Genomic DNA, 21839 nt, shown 5'->3' with positions numbered 1-21839 from the left:
GTTCCGCGCGCTGCACCTGCCCGGCTCGCCCTTCTGGAGCCTGGAGGTGGACCGGCCCGCCATCACCGACTCCGGCCTCTACGAGTGTCAGGTGTCCACGCAGCCCAAGATATTCCGCCGCTTCAGGCTCAGCGTTGTGGGTAAGTGGAGGGGAGAGGGGGGGATAGATGCGGGGGAGGATGGGTAGAGCGAGAAAGCGGATGTGACATTGATTGCTACGGTAACTCTCGATTTACGCGAGTATTGTGTACTTGAAGAGGTCGCGTAAATCAAGAACAAGACCTGTAACGCATTGTATCGCTTCTCAGGTCCTCCTTCTTTCGTTCCTTCCTTCTTCTTCTTCTTCTTCTTCTTCTTCTTCTTTTGACCTGTAACGCTTTGTATCGCTTCTCAGGTCCTCCTCCTTTCGTTCCTCCCATCTTCTTCTTCTTCTTCTTCTTCTTCTTCTTCTTCTTCTTCTTCTTCTTCTTCTCCTTTTGACCTGTAACGCATTGTATCGCTTCTTAGGTCCTCCTCCTCCCGTTCCTCCCTTCTTCTTATCCACACACCTTCCTTTTAAGTGTTAAGTAATTTGCTAGCCTGAAATAGTCACTTATCTTCGCTTATTCAGACATTTGTGCACTTTTTTCCCAGCACTGCGCGAGGAGGAACACTTTTGCCAACTTTACCATCCTCCTCTCCGGTTACTTTTTCTCTCCATACCTGTCACCCTTAACCCGGTAGCAGCGACGGGCCAAATTTGTGGCTTTACCGTGTACCAGCGATGGGCCAAATTTGTGGCTTTACCGTGTAGCAGCGACGGGCCAAATTTGTGGCTTTACCGTGTAGCAGCAACGGGCCAAATTTGTGGCTTTACCGTGTACCAGCGATGGGCCAAATTTGTGGCTTTACCGTGTACCAGCGATGGGCCAAATTTGTGGCTTTACCGTGTAGCAGCGACGGGCCAAATTTGTGGCTTTACCGTGTACCAGCGATGGGCCAAATTTGTGGCTTTACCGTGTAGCAGCGACGGGCCAAATTTGTGGCTTTACCGTGTACCAGCGATGGGCCAAATTTCTGCCATGCATAAACTGATCACACATGCGTTGATATATAATATGAAATGGTTTGCGTGAGTGATTATTCTTTCTCTTTATTTTGCTTAGAGGGGCCTTTAACCTAACCTAACGTAACCTAACTTAACCTAACCTAACCTAGCCTGACCTAACCTAACAAACATGACCCCCGCAGCTACCGGGTTAATCTAACTCCTCTCCAGCGTTTCCAAATTATCGTACTCATCGTATTGTATTTTCGTAGTTTCTGACGAATAATTATAGCAAAAAAGCACATAGAAACATCAATAAATAAGAGTTTTAACGCTGACTTCAATTTTCTATCGTTATTTGTGTAGGCACGAGAGTTTGAGGCTTAAAAAGGATGAATACAATGTGGTGAATACGATAATCTGCCACCCCTAATCTAACTCCTCCCCCCCTCTCCCTCTCTCCCCCAGTCCCCAGCGCGCGCATCACCGGCTCGAGGGAGATCTTCATGAAGGCGGGAAGCGACATCAACATCACCTGTGTAGTGAAGGGCGCCATCAGAGGAGCGCCCGTTACCTGGTACCACGTGCTACCCCGCGACCCACGTGAGTACACACCGGGGGAAGGGGGAGAAGGGGAAAGGGAGGGAAAAGATGATGGGTAAGAGAGGAGGGGAAACTGATTTTGCGAAAGGTACGAACGGGGAAAGGGAAGAGGGGAGAATGGGGAAGGAAAAGACATGAGGAAATAGAGGATGGGAAGGAGAGGGAGAGAAAAGTGATGTAAGGGAAAAGAAAGAGGGGAAAACGGGAAGAAAAAGAGATGAGGAAATAGAGGATGAGAAGGAGAGGAAGGGAAAAAGTGATGTTAAAGTTACGAACGAGAAAAGGAGGAGGGGAAAAGGGGAAGGAAAAAGAGATGAGGAAGTAGAAGATGGGAAGAGGAGGAAGGGAAAAGTGATGTTAGAGTTACGAACGAGAAAAGGAGGAGGGGAAAAGGGGAAGGAAAAAGAGATGAGGAAATAGAAGATGGGAAGAGGAGGAAGGGAAAAGTGATGTTAAAGTTACGAACGAGAAAAGGAGGAGGGGAAAAGGGGAAGAAAAAGAGATGAAATAGAAGATGGGAAGAGGAGGAAGGGAAAAGTAATGCTGGAAAGGCCGAAAGAAAGGGAGAATGGATGCAGGGGAGAAAAGAAAGATGAGAAGAAGGAAGATTATACAAAAGAGAGAAAGAAAGATGAAAAAAAAAACAATTGTAAGAGAAACAAAACAGATTAAAGACAAATAACGAAAGAAAAGATAAGTTGCAGTAAGTAGCGGGCTTTTTTTTAAATATTTTTCTTTACGCCCTTGAACTGTCTCCTTTGCTGTAAAAAATAAAACCTAACAGAAAGAGCAGAGGTGGAAATTGCAGGTAAATAAGAGGATATGTGGAAGGGGAGAGAATGGAGGGAGGAAAAGGGTTTGTGGTGGAGGGGAGTGTGTGGAACTGGAGGAATGTGGAAGAAGAAAGGAAGGAAGGAAGGAAGGGAAGGAAGGAAGGAAGGAAGGGAAAGAAGGAAGCGAAGGAAGGAAGGAAGGAAAGGAAGGAAGGAAGGAAGGAAGGAAAGGAAGGAAGGAAAGGAAGGAAGGAAGGAAGGGAAAGAAGGAAGGGAAGGAAGGAAGGAAAGGAAGGGAAGGAAGGAAGGAAGGAAAGGAAGGAAGGTAAGGAAGGAAGGAAGGAAAGGAAGGAAGGAAGGAAGGAAGAGGAAAAAAAAGGTTGTGTATTTTAATTTAAACCACTTTTTATCACTTTGTTGTTGTTGTTGTTGTTGTTGTTGTTGTTGTTTTCTCTACAAGATTGAATGCTTTGCTCTCGCTCTGTTATTTTTTGTTAATTTTGTTTTTCATTGACGAACGAAGCTTCTGATTTTGCGGATTCTCTCTCTCTCTCTCTCTCTCTCTCTCTCTCTCTCTCTCTCTCTCTCTCTCTCTCTCTCTCTTACATCTATTTTTACATATTTTATCCAATTTATTTTCCCTTCCTCACTTATTTTACATTCCTACCTTTTCTTCTTCTTTTTCTTTTCCTTCTTTTCCTCTCATTTTTTGCTTATTCTTACATTTTTTACTTATTCTGTATTTTTTTTCTTCACGAATCTAATATTCTTCCCTTCTTTTTCTCTACTCCTTTTATTCCTCTCCTTTTTTCCTATTCTTTCGTTCTTCACAGGCAAACATCTCTCTCTCTCTCTCTCTCTCTCTCTCTCTCTCTCTCTCTCTCTCTCTCTCTCTCTCTCTCTCTCTCTCTCTCTCTCTCTCTCTTATCTCTCGCGTTTTCCTCTCCTCCACTTTTCCCTCCATTTCCTCCCTCTCATCCACGTCTTCTCTCCGCAGGCTGGGAAGATAGATAGATAGATAGATAGAGAGAGAGAGAGAGAGAGAGAGAGAGAGAGAGAGAGAGAGAGAGAGAGAGAGAGAGAGAGAGAGAGAGAGAGAGACCCTAACTTTCCTTGGACACATTTCATAAGGGATCAAATTAATTATAAATAGTTTCTCACCCTCTTACTCCCCACCCCTCCCACCCCACCCCTTTCTGTCCCCTCCCTCCTCTGCGTTTTCCTTCCTATATTTTATCCTTCTTTCTCTAAATCATTATGTGCTACTGTAGTTTCTCTTGTTCTTCCTTTCCTCATTTTCTCTTTCTCCTTTCCTCCAACAACAACAATGGTAATAACAGTAACATGACCCATGACCCACAAAACCACAGAATTCTAAGTAGCATTTAAATTCAGACAGCAAATTTAGATCATTATTAAAGGAAACAACATCGGTGCCTTACCATAATAACAACTATATAACAACACACAAACATAAAAACATGCCCCTTCACACACACGCACACATATCCCCTTCACACACAGACACACACACACACACACACACACACCACCAACCCAGCCACACACCTACCTCCTCCATCCTTACACCCTCAAATGCCGTTACATAAGAGGGAAAAAAAGTCCCATAAGGAGGAGTTCTCTGCAGTCAAGCGCGCTCTTCAATGCCTCGGCGCCGCCCCTTGTGAGCCACGCGCCCACAGAGGCCGTTCCGGGGCGCGGGTTGGCCCTCCACCTGTGCCCTGGAGGCCCATCCCCACAATTTACCGCCGATACTCTTTCCACGACGCCCCGATAATGGAAATAAAGTGTTCACGGCCGACTTGGTGCTGGTTTGGGGGCCTCGGTGTGAAAGGAGGGTGCTGGGAGGGGAATTCGAACCTGTTAGTGGTATTTTGCTGTATTCAAGTGTCCTTAGTAGAGGGTCATGATAAAGGGAAGAGGGAACACAGAGAAGAGTTCACGGGGGAGTTAGTGTTGTTTTAGGGGCCTCAGGTGTGAGAAGAGGGTGTTAGGAAGGAGATTTGAACCTGTTTGTAGTATTTGACTGTATTCATGATAAAGGGAAGAGGGAATACAGAGAAGAGTTCACGGGGGAGTTAGTGTTGTTTTGGGGCCTCAGGTGTGAAAGGAGGGTGTTGGGAGGGGAATTCGAACCTGTTAGTGGTATTTTGCTGTATTCAAGTGTCCTTAGTAGAGGGTCATGATAAAGGGAAGAGGGAACACAGAGAAGAGTTCACGGGGGAGTTAGTGTTGTTTTGGGGGCCTCAGGTGTGAAAGGAGGGTGTTAGGAAGGAGATTTGAACCTGTTTTTAGTATTTTACCGTATTCAAGTATCCTTAGTAGAGGGTCATGATAAAGGGAAGAGGGAATATAGAGAAGAGTTCACGGGGGAGTTAGTGTTGTTTTGGGGCCTCAGGTGTGAAAGGAGGGTGCTGGGAGGGGGATTCGAACCTGTTTGTAGTATTTGACTGTAATCATGATAAAGGGAAGAGGGAATATAGAGAAGAGTTCACGGGAGAGTTAGTGTTGTTTTGGGGGCCTCAGGTGTGAAAGGAGGGTGCTGGGAGGGGAATTCGAACCTGCTAGTGGTATTTACCTGTATTCAAGTATCCTTAGTAGAGGGTCATGATAAAGGGAAGAGGGAATATAGAGAAGTGTTCACGGGAGAGTTAGTGCTGTTTTAGGGGCCTCAGGTGTGAAAGGACGGTGTTAGGAAGGAGATTTGAACCTGTTTGTAGTATTTGACTGTATTCATGATAAAGGGAAGAGGGAATGTAGAGAAGAGTTCACGGGGGAGTTAGTGTTGTTTTGGGGGCCTCAGGTGTGAAAGGACGGTGTTAGGAAGGAGATTTGAACCTGTTTGTAGTATCTGACTGTATTCATGATAAAGGGAAGAGGGAATATAGAGAAGTGTTCACGGGAGAGTTAGTGCTGTTTTAGGGGCCTCAGGTGTGAAAGGCCGGTGTTAGGAAGGAGATTTGAACCTGTTTGTAGTATTTGACTGTATTCATGATAAAGGGAAGAGGGAATGTAGAGAAGAGTTCACGGGGGAGTTAGTGTTGTTTTGGGGGCCTCAGGTGTGAAAGGACGGTGTTAGGAAGGAGATTTGAACCTGTTTGTAGTATTTGACTGTATTCATGATAAAGGGAAGAGGGAATATAGAGAAGAGTTCACGGGAGAGTTAGTGTTGTTTTGGGGCCTCAGGTGTGAAAGGAGGGTGCTGGGAGGGGATTCGAACCTGTTAGTGGTATTTTCCTGTATTCAAGTGTCCTTAGTAGAGGGTCATGATAAAGGGAAGAGGGAATATAGAGAAGTGTTCACGGGGGAGTTAGTGTTGTTTTGGGGGCCTCAGGTGTGAAAGGAGGGTGCTGGGAGGGGATTCGAACCTGTTAGTGGTATTTTCCTGTATTCAAGTGTCCTTAGTTTTAGTTGATGCGTTGGGCTTGGCTTATTGTTCAGACTCTAGCTTTCTAATATCCCGAGTTGCATTTCTTGTTTGTGGGTAAATCTTTTTTCGCTATGCGCTCTAAGGGAGTAACTTCTTCTCCTCCTCCTCCTCCTCCTCTTCCTTCTCCTCTTCTTCTTCTTCTTCAATTTACATTTTCTACATTTTCTTCTGTTTTTTTTTCTTTTTTCTTTCTCCTTTTCTTTTTTTTTCTTCTTCTTCTTCTCCTCCTCTTCAATTTCCATTTTCTACATTTTCTTCTCATTTTAATTTTATTTTTAATTTTTTCTTCCTCCTTTTTCTTCTTCTTCTTCTTTTCCTCCTCCTCCTCCTCCTCTTCCTCCTTCTTCTTCTTCTTCTTCGATTTCCATTTTTTTCCATTTTCTTATTTTTTTCTTTTTTCTTTTTTCTTCCTCCCTTTTCCTCTTTTCCTCCTCCTCCTCTTCCCCCTCCTTCTCTTCCTTCTCCTCCTCCTCTTCTTCTTCTTCATTTTCTTGTTATCTTCTTTTCCTCCTCCTCCTCCTCCTCCTCCTCCTCTTCCTCCTCCCCAATAACCTCTTTCCCTCACATCCTCATTACCATTATCGTCACCTACTTACATAAATTTTCGCTCCTTCCTCCACGCCCTTCTTTTAAACTGCCATTATAATATACTCTATTCTTTACATCGTCTTTCTTTCTTTTTTCACTCGACTGATCCCATTGACTACCACATAAAAATAACAGACGCCCTTACTACCCTTTTCCTAGTTTTTCTCCTCCTCCTCTTCGTTTTTATCCTTCTCCTCAATGCATCAGAACTTTTGCAATCCTCTCCAATCCTTCAACGTATTTCTCCTATCCCTTAAACGACGGACGAAGAGGAGGGAGTGGAAGTCAATAGCCAGGATCGGAACTGTTATCCATTCCACTCTTCCTTCTCTTCTTCCTGCCTCACTCTTTCCCCGCCTCCTCCTCCTCCTTCTTCTGATCCTTCTTCACATGGCGTTCAGTCCTATTCTACTGATCCAAATGTTTCTTCTTCTTCTTCTTCTTCTTCTTCTTCTTCGAGAACTTTATATTCCTCATCCTCTTTATCTTCTTCCTGCTTCACATAGCGTTCAATCCTCTTTTTCTGATCCTAATGTTTCTCCGATTCTCCTCCTCTAAGGACATATCACTATCAATTGCTCTCCTTGTCTTCTCCTCTACAAACCAGCAACCATCACCTCCACCTCCTCTCTCCTCCCCGCAGCCAAGGAGGAGCTGGTGGAGATCAACGCCGGGGCTCGGGGCGGCGTCCAGCTGGTGACGGACAAGAACTCGGGCACCAGCTGGCTCCTGGTTACCCACGCCACCTGGAGGGACGCCGGAAACTACACGTGCGCGCCCGTCCACGCCACGCCCGCCTCGGTGTCGGTCCACGTGCTCGACGGTGGGTGTGGTGGGGAGAGGGGAGAGGGGAGGTGGGGGTGGTAGGGGAAGGGGGGGAGGGATGGAGTGGGAGGGGAGAGGGGAGGTGGGGGAGGTAGGGGTAAGGGGGGAAGGGAGGGGGTGGGAGGGGAGAGGGGAGGTGGGGGTGGTAGGGGTAAGGGGGGAAGGGAGGGGTGGAGGGAGGGGTGGATGTGTGTGTGTGTGTGTGTGTGTGTGTGTGTGTGTGTGTGTGTGTGTGTGTGTGTTTGTAATGATAATATTCGTATTTTTTTGTATACTTTTTTTAATATCTTGTTTTTGTGTTTTTTTCTCTTTTTTTTAATTATTTTATCTTATGTTTTCCTTGATCATTTCTTTTCCTTTTGTTTTCCGGGCTTGCTCTCACATCCTCTTCTTCTTGTTTCGTTTTTTCTGGTTTCTTTCATTTCGTTATTTCATTTTCTATTCCCTCTTTCGTTGACATCTGCTCTGTTTTCGGTTTGCTGTGTTTCCCTATTCATTTCCTTCTGATTTTTTTAATTTCTTTTCCTCTTTATCTTTTCCTTAGCGTATAAGTTCCGATACTTTTTCCGTTAATCTGCTTTCTTAGATTTTGCTAATGACTCTCTTTTGATATCCATTCTCTTTTTTTTTATCTTCCAACGAAAATCACGATCTTGTTTTCTCTTTTCTCTTGCAATGAAAATCTTCCCTTTGATTCTATTCTCATGATTCTCTCTCTTTAACCCCCTTGGCCTTTTTCTCCCTCATTATTTTTCTTCCCTTTTGTCCTCCTCCTCTCTTGCTTCCTTCCTAATCCCCTTGACTGTACTCCTCCTCCTCCTCTTCCTCCTCCTCCTCGTTATCCCATTCCTCTAATCCCTTTATCCCATCCTAATTGGTCGTTTTGTATCCTCAATCGCCTTTTATTCCGCTCCTCTTAGACGGTTCGTTCCCAAATCCCTTTTAGGTTATTCCTCTTCGGCGTTTCGTTCCTCTGATCCTCTTTATTTGACTCGACTTCCGCGCCTTCCACCTCCTGATCCTCTTTTGTTCGCTGGCTTGAGTTTTTTATTTCTCGTCTTACTTCGGGTTCTCATCCTTGTGTGTTACTTCTGCTCTTCCTACTCTTGTTATGAATCCCTTTTCCTTCTTTTTGCCTTTTATCTGAGTTTTTGTTACTTTCGTACATATCTTTTATGTTACATACATTGTCCTCTGCTTTTAGTGTTTTATCTCCCATAATGTAACCTCCAAAGACAATAATATAATCTCCGACACCCAGCATGGATTCAGAAACAAGCGCTCCTGCCTAACGAATTTATTAGACTTCTTCCAAGGTATATATAAGAGCTGGAATGCCCACATCCCCAGTGATGTTATATACCTGGACTTTCAGAAAGCCTTCGACAAGGTACCGCACGAGCGACTCCTTAAGAAACTGCACTCGGCGGGCATTGGAGCCAATCTGATCGCGTGGATAAGAGATTGGCTCACCGACACAAAACAACGAGTACTACTCAACGGACAGCCTTCCGATTGGCTTCCAGTCACTAGTGGAGTGCCTCAAGGGTCAGTGCTGGGACCCATCCTCTTTATCATATATATCAATGACCTAGAATCAGGACTGAAATCCACAATATCGAAATTTGCTGATGACACCAAGGTGGGTGGAGATGCCCTCACAAAGACCGACTGCGTAATCATTCAGAAAGACCTCAATCACATTATCGAATGGTCGGAAAAATGGCAAATGTCTTTTAATGTTGACAAATGCAAAGTCATGCACATTGGGTCCAGAAATAGTAACCATACATACATCATGAATGGGAGACCTCTGCAAGCGATGCAGGAGGAAAAGGATCTTGGAGTCACTATCAGCAGTGACCTGAAACACGCGAATCACTGTAAAAAAGCCTACAACAAAGCCAACACTATGCTCGGGTTCATAGCGAGGAACTTCGAGTGTAAAACACCAGACGTGATGCTATCCTTGTATAATTCCATGGTAAGACTGCGCCTCGAGTATGCAGTACAGTTCTGGTCTCCTAATTACAGAAAGGACATTGATTTACTGGAAAGGATTCAACGACGCGCCACGAAGATGATACCAACCTTAAGGGCTCAACCGTACGAGGAACGACTCAAGCGACTCAATCTCTTTACATTGGAGAAAAGACGCCTGCGAGGGGATATGATTCAAGTCTTCAAGTATCTGAAAAAAATCAATAACGTCGATTACTCCAAATTCTTTGAACTGCAAGCCAACCTAAGAACTAGAAATAACGGTTTACCCATTCAGTCTAGTCGATGTAACACAGACATCGGAAGAAGTTTCTTTTCAAACCGAGTCATCCGTCACTGGAACAATCTTCCTTCAGAAGTAGTAAATGCGAATACTATCAACTCCTTCAAATATAGAATCGACCGTCACTTCGCTGCGTCGGGAGTAAACTGAATATCGAGGTGCTTTCATCTGCTCCTCAATGTCGAGGTGCTTTCATCTGCTCCTCAATGTCGAGGTGCTTTCATCTGCTCCTCAATATCGAGGTGCTTTCATCTGCTCCTCAATGTCGAGGTGCTTTCATCTGCTCCTCAATGTCGAGGTGCTTTCATCTGCTCCTCAATGTCGAGGTGCTTTCATCTGCTCCTCAATGTCGAGGTGCTTTCATCTGCTCCTCAATGTCGAGGTGCTTTCATCTGCTCCTCAATGTCGAGGTGCTTTCATCTGCTCCTCAATGTCGAGGTGCTTTCATCTGCTCCTCAATATCGAGGTGCTTTCATCTGCTCCTCAATGTCGAGGTGCTTTCATCTGCTCCCCAGGCCCCAAGTGGCTGTCGAGCAGATTAAATCACCAAAGCGGACAACCTCGTAATGAGCCAATAGGCTTTCTGTTGCCTGCATTTCCATGTTTCCATGTTTCCTTCGAGTTCTTGTTTTTGTGAGTGGTGCTTCTACTCTTCCTTCCCGTGTTCTGAATCACGTATCCTTATTTTTGGTCTGTCTGATTTGATGTTATATTTCCATCTTACTCTTCCGTTTATATTGTTCCCTTCTTTGTGTTTCATTCCATTCGCCTCTTTCCAACGCTAGCTCTCTTTTATTCTCCGTGTGACCTAATCCTACTGCTTCCTTCCCAAACATCAACATAACATAAGGATCATTTTCTTCTCCTTTTTCGCTTCTCTCTTCACTATTTGGTTCACTATTCATTCTTCGTTCTCTTTTCACTAATCGTTCTCTTTCTTATGATCACATTCGTTCTCTTTCTTTCAGACCCCTTATGTTCTTATGGTCTTATGTTCTTACGTAGTCTTCTCTTTCTTGGTCTTTAAAACACTAATCCTTCCTTTCCCCACCGCTGCGTGCCCTTGATCCCCGTTCCTTTCCCCCAGAAGAGGCTCCAGCCGAGCTCCAAAACGACCCCCAGCCGAGCCGAGCCCAAACGTCCACCCAAGGAACGCCAGGCCTCCCGCTGCTCCTGCTGGGGCTTCACCATCTGCTGGGGCGCGAGTGGGCAAGAGCCTGGTGCCTCTGGGTACTTCTGGCGGCGTGTCTAGTGCTCCCCAACGCCATCAGGGGGACGAGTGGCCTTCAGGAAGCCTCCCAGACTAGTAAAGCAGCAGAAGGATCGTTAACAGTCGCCGAGAGGGATGGAAACAGATTCCTTGGCGTCACGATCTTAAGAAAACAGGAGTTGGGAGGTGATTTGAGGATATCCTTTGGTTCCTACACTCCGCCTTCTTTCCCTGCATCCTACACTCCCTTATCCTCTTCCTCCTCCTTCGTCTCCTATACGCCATCCTTCTCCTTATTCTTAAAATCCTACACTACCTCCTCCTCCTCCCGAAGGCACCACCATCGCCCACTCAGAGTTCCGACGCTCATGTGCTTTGATCATTCCTTCTCCTCTTCCTCTTCCTCCTCTTCCTCCTCCTCCTGGCCTTCCCCCGCCCACGCCTTCCGCCCTAAGCTCTAGTCCACGGCGGGGCGTGCGGGAAGCGAGGCGCGGCGGACGAAGCGGCGCGGGAGTGTCTTTTTGTGTTGGTTGTCCGCGGTGATGTTGGTGCGGGTGTGTTGCGGGGCGTGAAGTGGAAAACTGTGTGTGTTGTCCCTCCTCCCTCATGCATGCGTAAAAATGTGTTGCTCTTTCCTGCTCTCTCGAACACACACACACACACACACACACACACACACACACACAATGTACATATAATTCTAAGGTCGTGTGTACAGTGCATGCATCAGTATGTAACTTTCCATTCCATCACCCAGTCACGGGAATACATAAACGTTCATACATACATACATACATACATTCATATATACATACATACATACATACATATATACATACATACATAATTATATACATACATACATTCATACAATCATAGGTAAATTCACTCGCCAGGCAGAGAGAGAGAGAGAGAGAGAGAGAGAGAGAGAGAGAGAGAGAGAGAGAGAGAGAGAGAGAGAGAGAGAGAGAGAGAGAGAGAGAGAGAGAGAGAGAGAGAGAGAGAGAGAGAGAGAATGGAAAATCGCGTTAACTGGATGTGTATATTTTTTTCGTAAACAAGAGATTTTAAATATAAATGATAAAACAGTGAAAGTCAAGAAACGTCGATGATATAAAAGTGGAAAAGTGTAAGATGCCAACGAGAAAATAAAGTGAGATCAAGGAAGAAAAGGTGACTGACATATAGAAAAAAGTTAGAGAAAAGAAATGAAAACAGATGAAAGATTGAAAACATGCATCAGGGAAAACAGACTCAAAGTGTGAAAGATAAAATATACAAAATAAGGAAGAAAAGAAAAACAGGTGATTGATGATACAGATTGATGAGAAATAAATGAGATGGAAGAGAGAAAATGAGACAGAAAAGATTAATATAAAAAAAATAGTTAGATGATGGAAAAGGAGGACAAGCGAAGAGAGGAAAAGATGAAAAACTGCAGAGAAAATTTGGAAAGGAAAAGTAGGATAAGCGGAGAGAGGAAAAGATAAAAAAATGCAGAGAAAATTTGGAAAAGAAACGGAAAAAATGCAAATCTAAACGAGAATAGCAAAAAAATGAAGAAAAATAGAAAAAAAAAAGAATTGGACACTACTGAGAAGAAATAAGCAGGTATGAGATTAAAGTGCAAATGTGATAAATTTTCTTGGTTTTGTGGAAATAGGATAAAGATTCAAACAGTGGAAAGGAATATTGGAACTCATGAAAAGGAGGATATAAAAATGATATTAGAAGAACGTAAACATCCAATGAGAAAAAAAAGGCAGAAATTATCGATGTTTAAACTCGTGGAAGATTGAAAAAGATCGAAATTATAAAAGATTGAAATTCATGAAAAGGAAGATATATTAAAAAAATGATATGAGAAGAATTTAAACATCGAATAAGAAAATAAAGCAGAAATTATCGATGTTGAAACTCGTGGAAGATTGAAAAAGATCGAAATTATAAAAGATTGAAACTCATGAAAAGGAAGATATATTAAAAAAATGATATGAGAAGAACTTAAACATCGAATAAGAAAATAAGGCAGAAATTATCGATGTTGAAACGCGTGAAAGATTGAAAAAGATCGAAATTATAAAAGATTGAAACTCATGAAAAGGAAGATATATAAAAAAAATGATATGAGAAGAACTTAAACATCGAATAAGAAAATAAGGCAGAAATTAACGATGTTTAAACTCGTGAAATGCTGAAAAAGATCGAAATTGTAAAAAACTGAAACTCATGAAAAGGAAAATATAAAAAATAAATATCCAACGAATGCAAACAAATTAAATAAGCAAATAATAGAGAATTTTCGAGGGGCAAAATGACCATATATAAAATTCAGCTGATACTGTAACCGATGGGCCTTATCTTAGTGGAAGTGAGATAAAGCTGAACAATTTAATGAACGATTTGAAGTAATGGAAAAATAAATATGTATGACCAATGTACTGTCTGACTTTCGATTTCTGAAAATTGGGAAAAGAAAAGACTGAAACTTACGTAAAAAAAAAAGCAAAACAATATCTGAAAAGACTTAAAAAAAGGTTAGTGAAGAAAAAATGAAAATTCTCAAGAGGAAGGAAGGATGTGGAGTTATTGAATTAAACTTAATGTGATAAAAGTTTTTCGGGTTTGTAGAAATGTGAGAGATGGAAAGGGAGGACTGAAACTGACGCAGGAAAAGAACGGATATGAAATTAAACTATGAAGACGATCAATGACTCGCTCTCTGGCTGGTGAAGATGAAATAGAGATGATAATAGAAAAGAATGAAATTGTTAGCCCTAGAATGAGAGAAATACAAAAAGATAAATAACAGAAATGAGTAAAAGATGACTGGCACTCGCGGAAAAAAAAGAACTTATAGAATTAAACTCATAAGACGATCAATGGTTCACTCTCTGGCTGGTGAAGATGAAATAGAGATGAGAATAGAGAAGAATGCAATTGTTAGCCCTAGAATGAGAGAAATACAAAAAGATAAATAAGAGAAATGAGAAAAAGATTGACATTCGCGGAAAAAAATACTTATAGAATTAAAATCATAAGACGATCAATGACTCGCTCTCTGGCTGCTGAAGATGAAATAGAGATGAGGAAAAAAAATGTTAGTCCAAAAATGAGTGAAATACAAAAAAGATAAATAAAAGAAATGAGTAAAAGATGATTGACACTCGCGGAAAAAAATACTTATACAATTAAGCTCATAAGACGCTCAATACCTCACCCTCTGGTTCGTGTAGATGGAAAAATATATAAAAGAAACGGTAAGATAAAAGCGATAAAAAGGAAAGATAAAAAGGAAGAAAAGGAAAATATAAAAGTTCAGACAAAAATAAATTATTAGTTCAGGAAGGTTATTGAATTCCTTGATCTCTATTACGCTAGGAATTAGTGTTATCAATGAAACGCATAAAACAAGAGAAAGAAGATTAATTGAATGCTTTGTAAATAAACTTCGACCCTGTAATCCAATAAAGAAAGACACGAAACAATAGTAATAACATAAGCAAATTAAGAAATGGACGAGTTACCGTTAGCAATAAATCGTTTTCTATTAATTAAGTGATTTCTGTGGAAGGTAAAAAGTGAAAGAATGAGATATGATAAATTTTCTGAACGTTGGATATTCTCTCTCTCTCTCTCTCTCTCTCTCTCTCTCTCTCTTGGCATAAATTAATCCCCGCTTTTCATCTCCCATCTTCTTTTCTTCTCTAACTTTGTCTATTTAATTTTCGGATACAGATTATCTCTTCATCTTCTTAACTTTATGCTCAAACTTCTCGGCCGATTACTCTCTCTCTCTCTCTCTCTCTCTCTCTCTCTCTCTCTCTCTCTCTCTCTCTCTCTCGCTACCTGAATACACATACACAGAACATCGTTTTATAATATGCATCTTTCATCTTTATCTCCCCTTCCTCCTCCTCCTCCTCCTCCTCCCACTCCTCCTCTTCCTCCTCCTCCATCGTTAGCAGGCAAAATCCTCGAAAACATCGTTAGAGACAAACTTATCTGTTTTCTAGAGCACAATAATATGATGCCGGATGAGGGAGGAAGAGAAAGAGAAAGAGGAAGAAGAGAAGGAGGAGGAGGAGGAGGAGGATCAGGAAGATTAAGGAGATGGAATTCAGTATTACATGAGGAGAGGAACGTGTTAGTGTGAGTGTGTGTGTGTGTGTGTGTGTGTGTGTGTGTGTGTGTGTGTGTGTGTGTGTGTGTGTGTGTGTGTGTGAGAGAGAGAGAGAGAGAGAGAGAGAGAGAGAGAGAGATTGAATTTGAAACATTAAAAAAATAATTGAATTTGAAAAGTAAATTGAAACAAATGGAAATTCGACGCTCGTGAACATGATTGTCCGAACGATTTAATTCTTTTTTCGTACACGATTTGTTAAACTATTCATCTCTCTCTCTCTCTCTCTCTCTCTCTCTCTCTCTCTCTCTGCACTCAAACACTCTCCCTTCTTCGCTTCCTTCCTCCTTTCTCCTTCCTCCTCCCTTACCTCCCCCTTCCCTCTTCTGTCTTAATCCCTCCCTCCCTCTCTCCTTCCCTTCCATGAAAAACACCCAGGAGGAAAAGAAAGTGAAGGAGGAGAGAGAGAGAGAGAGAGAGAGAGAGAGAGAGAGAGAGAGAGAGAGAGAGAGAGAGAGAGAGAGAGAGAGAGAGAGAGAGAGAGAGAGAGAGAGAGAGAGAGAGAGAGAGAGAGAGAGAGAGAGAGAGAGAACTGCGACTTGATCCTTTAAACCGTATAGTGAAGAGGATCAAATCTTAAGTGAACTTCAACAAAAGGATTCTCAAGCCACACCTGGCCCAGAGGGGGGGGGGGGCGTGCAGGTGTGTGTGGGCGTGCAGGTGTGTGGGTGGGTGCAGGTGTGGGCTCGTAACACCTGGCTGCTCACGGCTTCCCAGGTGGCTCCGACAGGTGAGAAACAGTTGATTACTATGCCAGGTATGCGAGGCCACGAGGAGGGGAAGAGTGTGCGGAGATAGTGAGAGCAGGAGGAGAAGGAGGAGGAGGAGGAGGAAGAAGAGGAAACACGGACGAGCAGGCAGCAGAAAATCTATTGGCTCATTGCGAGGCTGCCTGCTCTCAGTCAATCCGTCAGCTATAGGAGTGGATTGCGCGAAGGACTGAAGGACTTGTGTACCTACTCGTGGGTACGTTTAGTTCACTCCCGACGCAGCAAAATGACGGTCAAAAACAAACATACACACAAGCATATAAACAATCACGGATACATACAAACAATTATACAAACAAACATACAAACATACCCATTAAGGCGGGCACATTGTTGTTGGAAGTAATCCGATTGGTATTACTAAACAAACAATTAAATTATAAAAGTAAAACGCAATCACATGAAGCTACGAAAATGTGACAAATCCGAAAATTGAACCCGTAGATAAGAGAATGAATGTTCGCAAATTGATGAAAAGGTGGAATTGCAAAACACAGACGATTGGAAAAATAAATAGATGAGATTGTTTTATCCTTCTCTCTCTCTCTCTCTCTCTCTCACCTTCTTTAAAATCGATTAAGGGGAAGAAAAAAAAAGAGGAAAGCCTGAAAAAAAGAAAGATTATGCAAAGAAGGAATAGTAAAAATAATAAAGAAATAAATGAAATTGACCAGGAACTCAGAATGGAAAAATGAGGTCAAGAAGTGAAGTAAAAAAATGATATAGGAAACAAAAGATGAAGAACAACAAGAAGGAAATATCGAAACGTGTCAATTTCAGAAAACAAAAATATATCTAAATAACAGAGTGAAAAATATATTAGAGGAGTGAAAGTCGGAAATATTAAGAGGAAACAGAGGAAAAAAGATATGAACGAATGATTAAAATGCGTCAAATAAAAAAGAACGGATAAATAAACAACTGAATATGAAAAAATAATTAACGAGTGAGTCAGAAATATAAAGAAAAGGAAAACAGGAAAAACGATATGAACGGAAAATTGAAATGTGTCAATGCAAAATATGAATAAATAAAAAAAGAAAAAGAAATAATGAAATAGAAATCATAAACAAATAAACACAACCGATCGCACAAAACAAAAGAAAATCATAATAAAGAAAATGATATGAAAGAAAATTTGAATATGTGAGTATGTAAACAAAGAAACAGAATAATGAAAAAATAATAAAAAAATAAACAGTACCGCACGCACAAAACAAAAGAAAATCATAATAGAGAAAATACCTTAAAAAAAACTGGAATATGTGAAAATAACTATGTGAATAAAATAAACAAGGAAATAGAATAATGAAATAGAAGAAATAAAAAAAAAAAAAAACTACCGCACGCACAAAAAACAAAAGAAAATCATAATAGAGAAAATACCATGAAAGAAAACTGGAACATGTGAAAATAACTATGTGAATAAAATAAACAAGAAAATAGAATAATGAAATAGAAATAATAAAAAAAACAGTATCTCACGCACAAAACAAAAGAAAATCATAATAGAGAAAAAAACCATGAAAGAAAACTGGAATATGTGAAAATAAGTAAGTGAACAAATAAACAAAGAAACGAAATAATGAAATAGAACAAAAAATAAACAAATAAACAATCGCACGCCCAAAATATTAGCGAGATATGAAAACAGGGGACATTTTCAGGCTCGGCGCCATTACCTGCTCGCTGTGCCGTGTGAACTTGTAACGTGATGAGTGTTGAGAGAAAAATGTGGAGCGAAATAATAAATGGACGTTTGTGTGTATAAATATAATGTGTAGAGTCTGCATCATCACCATCACCCTCACCATTACCAACACTATCACCATAATTGTCACTCACCAACTCAGTCACCATCACCATTACCAGCACTGTTAAGATCATTATCACCATTATCATTACTATCAATATCACCATCACTAACACTATCACCATCATTATCGCTACCACCATCGTTATCACTATCACTAACACTATCACCATCATTATCACCATCACTAACACTATCACTATCACTGACACTATCACCATCATTATCACTATCATTAACACTATCACCATCATTATCACCATCACTAACACTATCACTGACACTATCACCATCATTATCACTATCATTAACACTATCACCATCATTATCACCATTACCATCACTATCACTATCACCATCACTGTCACTAACACTATCACCATCACTGTCACTAACACTATCACCATCATTATCACTATCACTAACACTATCACCATCATTATCACTATCACTAACACTATCACCATCATTATCACTATCACCATCATTATTACTATCACTATCACTAACACTATCACCATCATTAACACTATCACCATCATTATCACTATCACTATCACTATCACCATCATTATCACTATCACCATCATTAGCACTATCACCATCATTAACACTATCACCATCATTATCACTATCACTATCACCATCACTATCATTAACACTATCACCATCACTATCACTAACACTATCACCATCATTATCACTATCACTATCACCATCACTGTCACTAACACTAACACTATCACCATCATTATCACTATCACCATCACTGTCACTAACACTATCACCATCACTAACACCACCATCATCACCATCACCAACACTCACCATCACTACCACTTTGAATATGAAAAGGAAATAAATAACTTAGTCTGTTTTTCACTTTGTCATCATCACCATCATCACTATCACTACCATCACCACCATCATTATCATTATCACTTTGAATATGAGTAGGAAAATATAATGGCCTTCTTTCCCCATTGTCATCACCATAATTACGTCATCACTATCATCACTTTCATCACTACCACTGAGTATAAATAGAAAAATATAACCCTAATCTCCTTCCACCATCACCACTATCACCACAATCACTACAGCTGCCCTCACCATCACCACCACCACCAGCATCACCACCACGCAATCAGGAGGTATATTGTAACCACGCACATCATCACCACTAAATAAAATAACCACCACCACCAATACTACCACCACCACCACCACCACCATCACCACCACTGCAATATATCACCATAACACACCAGCACCACCACCACCATCACCACCACTGCAATAACTCATCATAACGCACCATTAGACATCACCACCACCACCACCACCACCACATCTGTAAATACTTTGTTTTCTCGACTGTTTTGTAACCCACTTTCTTAAACAGACATTCTGCACACATTCACGCCACCACGCCATAACAACACTGTACTGTATAAAGACCGATGCCTATACATATTGCAACGTCGTCAGCTGTATGTTAACTGTATTTCTGTATATAAAAACAACAACATACATGGACAGGTGAGTCGTTCCCTTAACTAACTGTATCTTCACTTTCCACCTTCCTTAATTAATTAGTTGGCCTTACCTGCGCTGATTTCTCGTTTTCTTCTTCTTTCACTTTCCCTTTTTCTTCTTGTGTCCTTACCTGCAAGAAAAGGATAAAAACGATGTATAATACTAACCAATTCTTATATATACAGTCGTGTAGCTTTTGTATACTGTAAATACAAGATATATTTTGTGAATAAAACTATTTAGATGGATAATGACGGCTTGGTCCCAATTTTATTCTCCTATTATTATTTATTTTTCTAACTCCTTTTTTTCCTTTTTACTTCAGCGCAGTAAAGCATATGAAGTGGCTGTCTTTTCGTTTATCCTACTCCAATGTTTTCGTTTTTGTAATAATATTCAGATTGGACTTCTTTCTTTTATACATATTATTTTTTCAACAGTGGTTCTTCTCGGGGTATGGAAGGTGAAGGAAGAAACATCAAGGAAGGAGAAACAGATGAAGGAAAGAGGGCGAAGGGAAAGCGAAAGAAGGACATAACGAAGAGAGAAGAGAGAATGTGAACAGCAAGGAACAACGAAGCAAAAAAGAAGGGAAACTCGAGATGAATAAAAGAACAGAAGGAGAAAAAAGATAAAAAATAATGTGAAACGAGTGAAGAATGATGAAAGTAAAAGATGAGAAATTATTATTATTATCATTTTAAATCGAAATAAAGAAGGAGGGATTGAAGGAAGGATTGAAGGATTGAGGAAAAGAAGTTTGAAAGAAAAAAAAAGGGAAGGAAGAAAGAAACGAATTAGTACAGAATTAACGAAAGGGAAGAGAAGAGGATGCAAGAACAAACGAAGACAAGAATGAAGAGAAAATAAATAAAGAAGGAAGTAAGAGAGTAAGTAAGGAAGGAAGAGATAGAGAAAAGGTAGAAAGAAAAAGGGAAGGAAGAAAGGAACGAACTAGCAATAAATGATTAACAAAAGGGAAAAGGAGAGAATGCAAGACCACATGAAGAAAGAATGAAGAAGAAAGAAGTACAGAAAGAAGTAAGGGAGGAAGGAAATAAAGTAGAGGTAGAAAAGGAATAAAGAATAAGGGAAGGAAGAAAGGAACGAAATAGCAGAAAAGAAAGGAGAGGAGGGTAGGAAGAGGAGAGGATTCAAGAACTTATGAAAGCAAGAATGAAGGACGAAGAAGAAGGAAGTAAGGGAGTTAGTTAAGGAAGGAAGGAAGGAAGGAGAAGCAGCCAGCGTCTCAGGAGTATATAAATAAACAAAAGACTGACTTTCACTATTTCTTTCCGCTTTGTTTCGGCTCCCGTGTAAAAATATTCGCCGCGAGGACGGAAAGTTTGGCCGAGTCGCTGATGTTTGTTGTTATTAGCGCGGCGAAGGGAGACCAACAATTATCGTGACTGGGTTTTGTTAGGGAGCGAAAAATAAATGTCAGGAATATATTTTGAAAAGTGAGAAGGAAGAGTTGTGAGTATAAAGTTTGAGTGATATGAATAGTTAGATGAATGCAAATATAAATGTCAGTGAGGGTTGAAAATAGGAATAGCGAAAAATAAATAGGGAAGGGAGATCAACAATTATCGTGACTGGGCTTTGTTAGGGAGTGAAAAATAAATGTCTGGAATATATTTTGAAAAGTGTGAGGGTGGAGGTCGGAAAAGTTGTGAGTATGAAGTTTGAGTGATATGAATAGTTAGATGAATGGAAATGTATATGTCAGTGAGGGTTGTAAATCGGAATAACAAAAAATAAAAAAAAGGAAGGAAGATAGGAGAGGAACAAGCAATTAGAGGAGAAAACGAAGAAGAGGAAGAGGGAAAAAATGAGAAAAGGAAGAACAGGAGGAGGAGGAGGAGAAGGACTAAAATGATATAGACGGTGCAGGAGAAGATATGTAAAGAAGGAAGAGGAGGAAGAAGGGGAAAGAAAAATAACAGAGGAAGGACGAGAGAAAGAATAAAGATGAAAAAAAAAAAAAAAAGAAGAAGAAAAACAGTAAAGAATTAATGAGAGAGAAGGAGGAAACAAGAGAGAGAGGAGGAAGGAGAGAAGACAAGGGAAAGAAGAAGGGAAGGAAAGAAGGAGGGGAAATGAAGAGAAGGAGAGTAAATAAAATTATACTATACAAAAACTTGCCTGGAAACTGTAATAATTGGAACGGACAAAGAATGAAAAAAAAAGAGATAAACAATTGTCACACATGATAATAAATGACGGGGAAATGAAAATGTATAAATAAAATAATGAAAAAAAATGTTGAAAAAATATATGCCTGGAAATTTGAATTGTGAGATGAAAAGAAAAGAAAAAAAAGAGAAGTAAATTAATTAGTCTATGAGAGAGAGAGAGAGAGAGAGAGAGAGAGAGAGAGAGAGAGAGAGAGAGAGAGAGAGAGAGAGAGAGAGAGAGAGAGAGAGAGAGAGAGAGAGAGAGAGAGAGAGCAGAAACACAAACATTAATATATGAGACAGCCATTAGGAAGCAACTCTCTCTCTCTCTCTCTCTCTCTCTCTCTCTCTCTCTCTCTCTCTTGCTTGGTGTGTGTGTGTGTGTGTGTGTGTGTGTTCGTAAAATATAAATTAATATAAGGAACAAATAATGAAAGAAAAAAAAGTAGAAAAAAAAGACAATTAAAGAAAGTGAATAAACAGAGGAATGAATGAAGTAACAGAAAAAAAAGAAAGAAGAAAGAAAGAAAGAAATTAATTAAAGAACGATAAAAAGGAAGAACTAAGGAAGACAGAGAGAAAGGAAGGAAGGAAGA

The 21839-nt window shown here is 40.7% G+C and overlaps 1 protein-coding gene across 1 annotated transcript in view; it reads left to right on the top strand.

Moving 5' to 3' along the window:
- LOC126988223 (uncharacterized) overlaps window positions 1-11651 on the top strand; it is an 18288-nt gene extending 6637 nt beyond the window's left edge. The window contains exons 3-6 of the mRNA XM_050846238.1: window positions 1-140; window positions 1496-1630; window positions 7086-7265; window positions 10642-11651. The exon at window positions 1-140 is cut by the window's left edge and continues 71 nt beyond it. Of these exons, the coding sequence (XP_050702195.1) occupies window positions 1-140; window positions 1496-1630; window positions 7086-7265; window positions 10642-11222 (1036 nt within the window). The 3' untranslated portion in view covers window positions 11223-11651. The remainder of the gene's footprint in view (window positions 141-1495; window positions 1631-7085; window positions 7266-10641) is intronic.
- The last annotated feature ends 10188 nt before the right edge of the window (window positions 11652-21839 follow it).

This window comes from Eriocheir sinensis, chromosome 68 (genome assembly GCF_024679095.1).
Source record: "Eriocheir sinensis breed Jianghai 21 chromosome 68, ASM2467909v1, whole genome shotgun sequence".
NCBI lineage: Eukaryota > Metazoa > Arthropoda > Malacostraca > Decapoda > Varunidae > Eriocheir > Eriocheir sinensis.
This window is presented reverse-complemented; position numbering and strand designations above follow the sequence as displayed.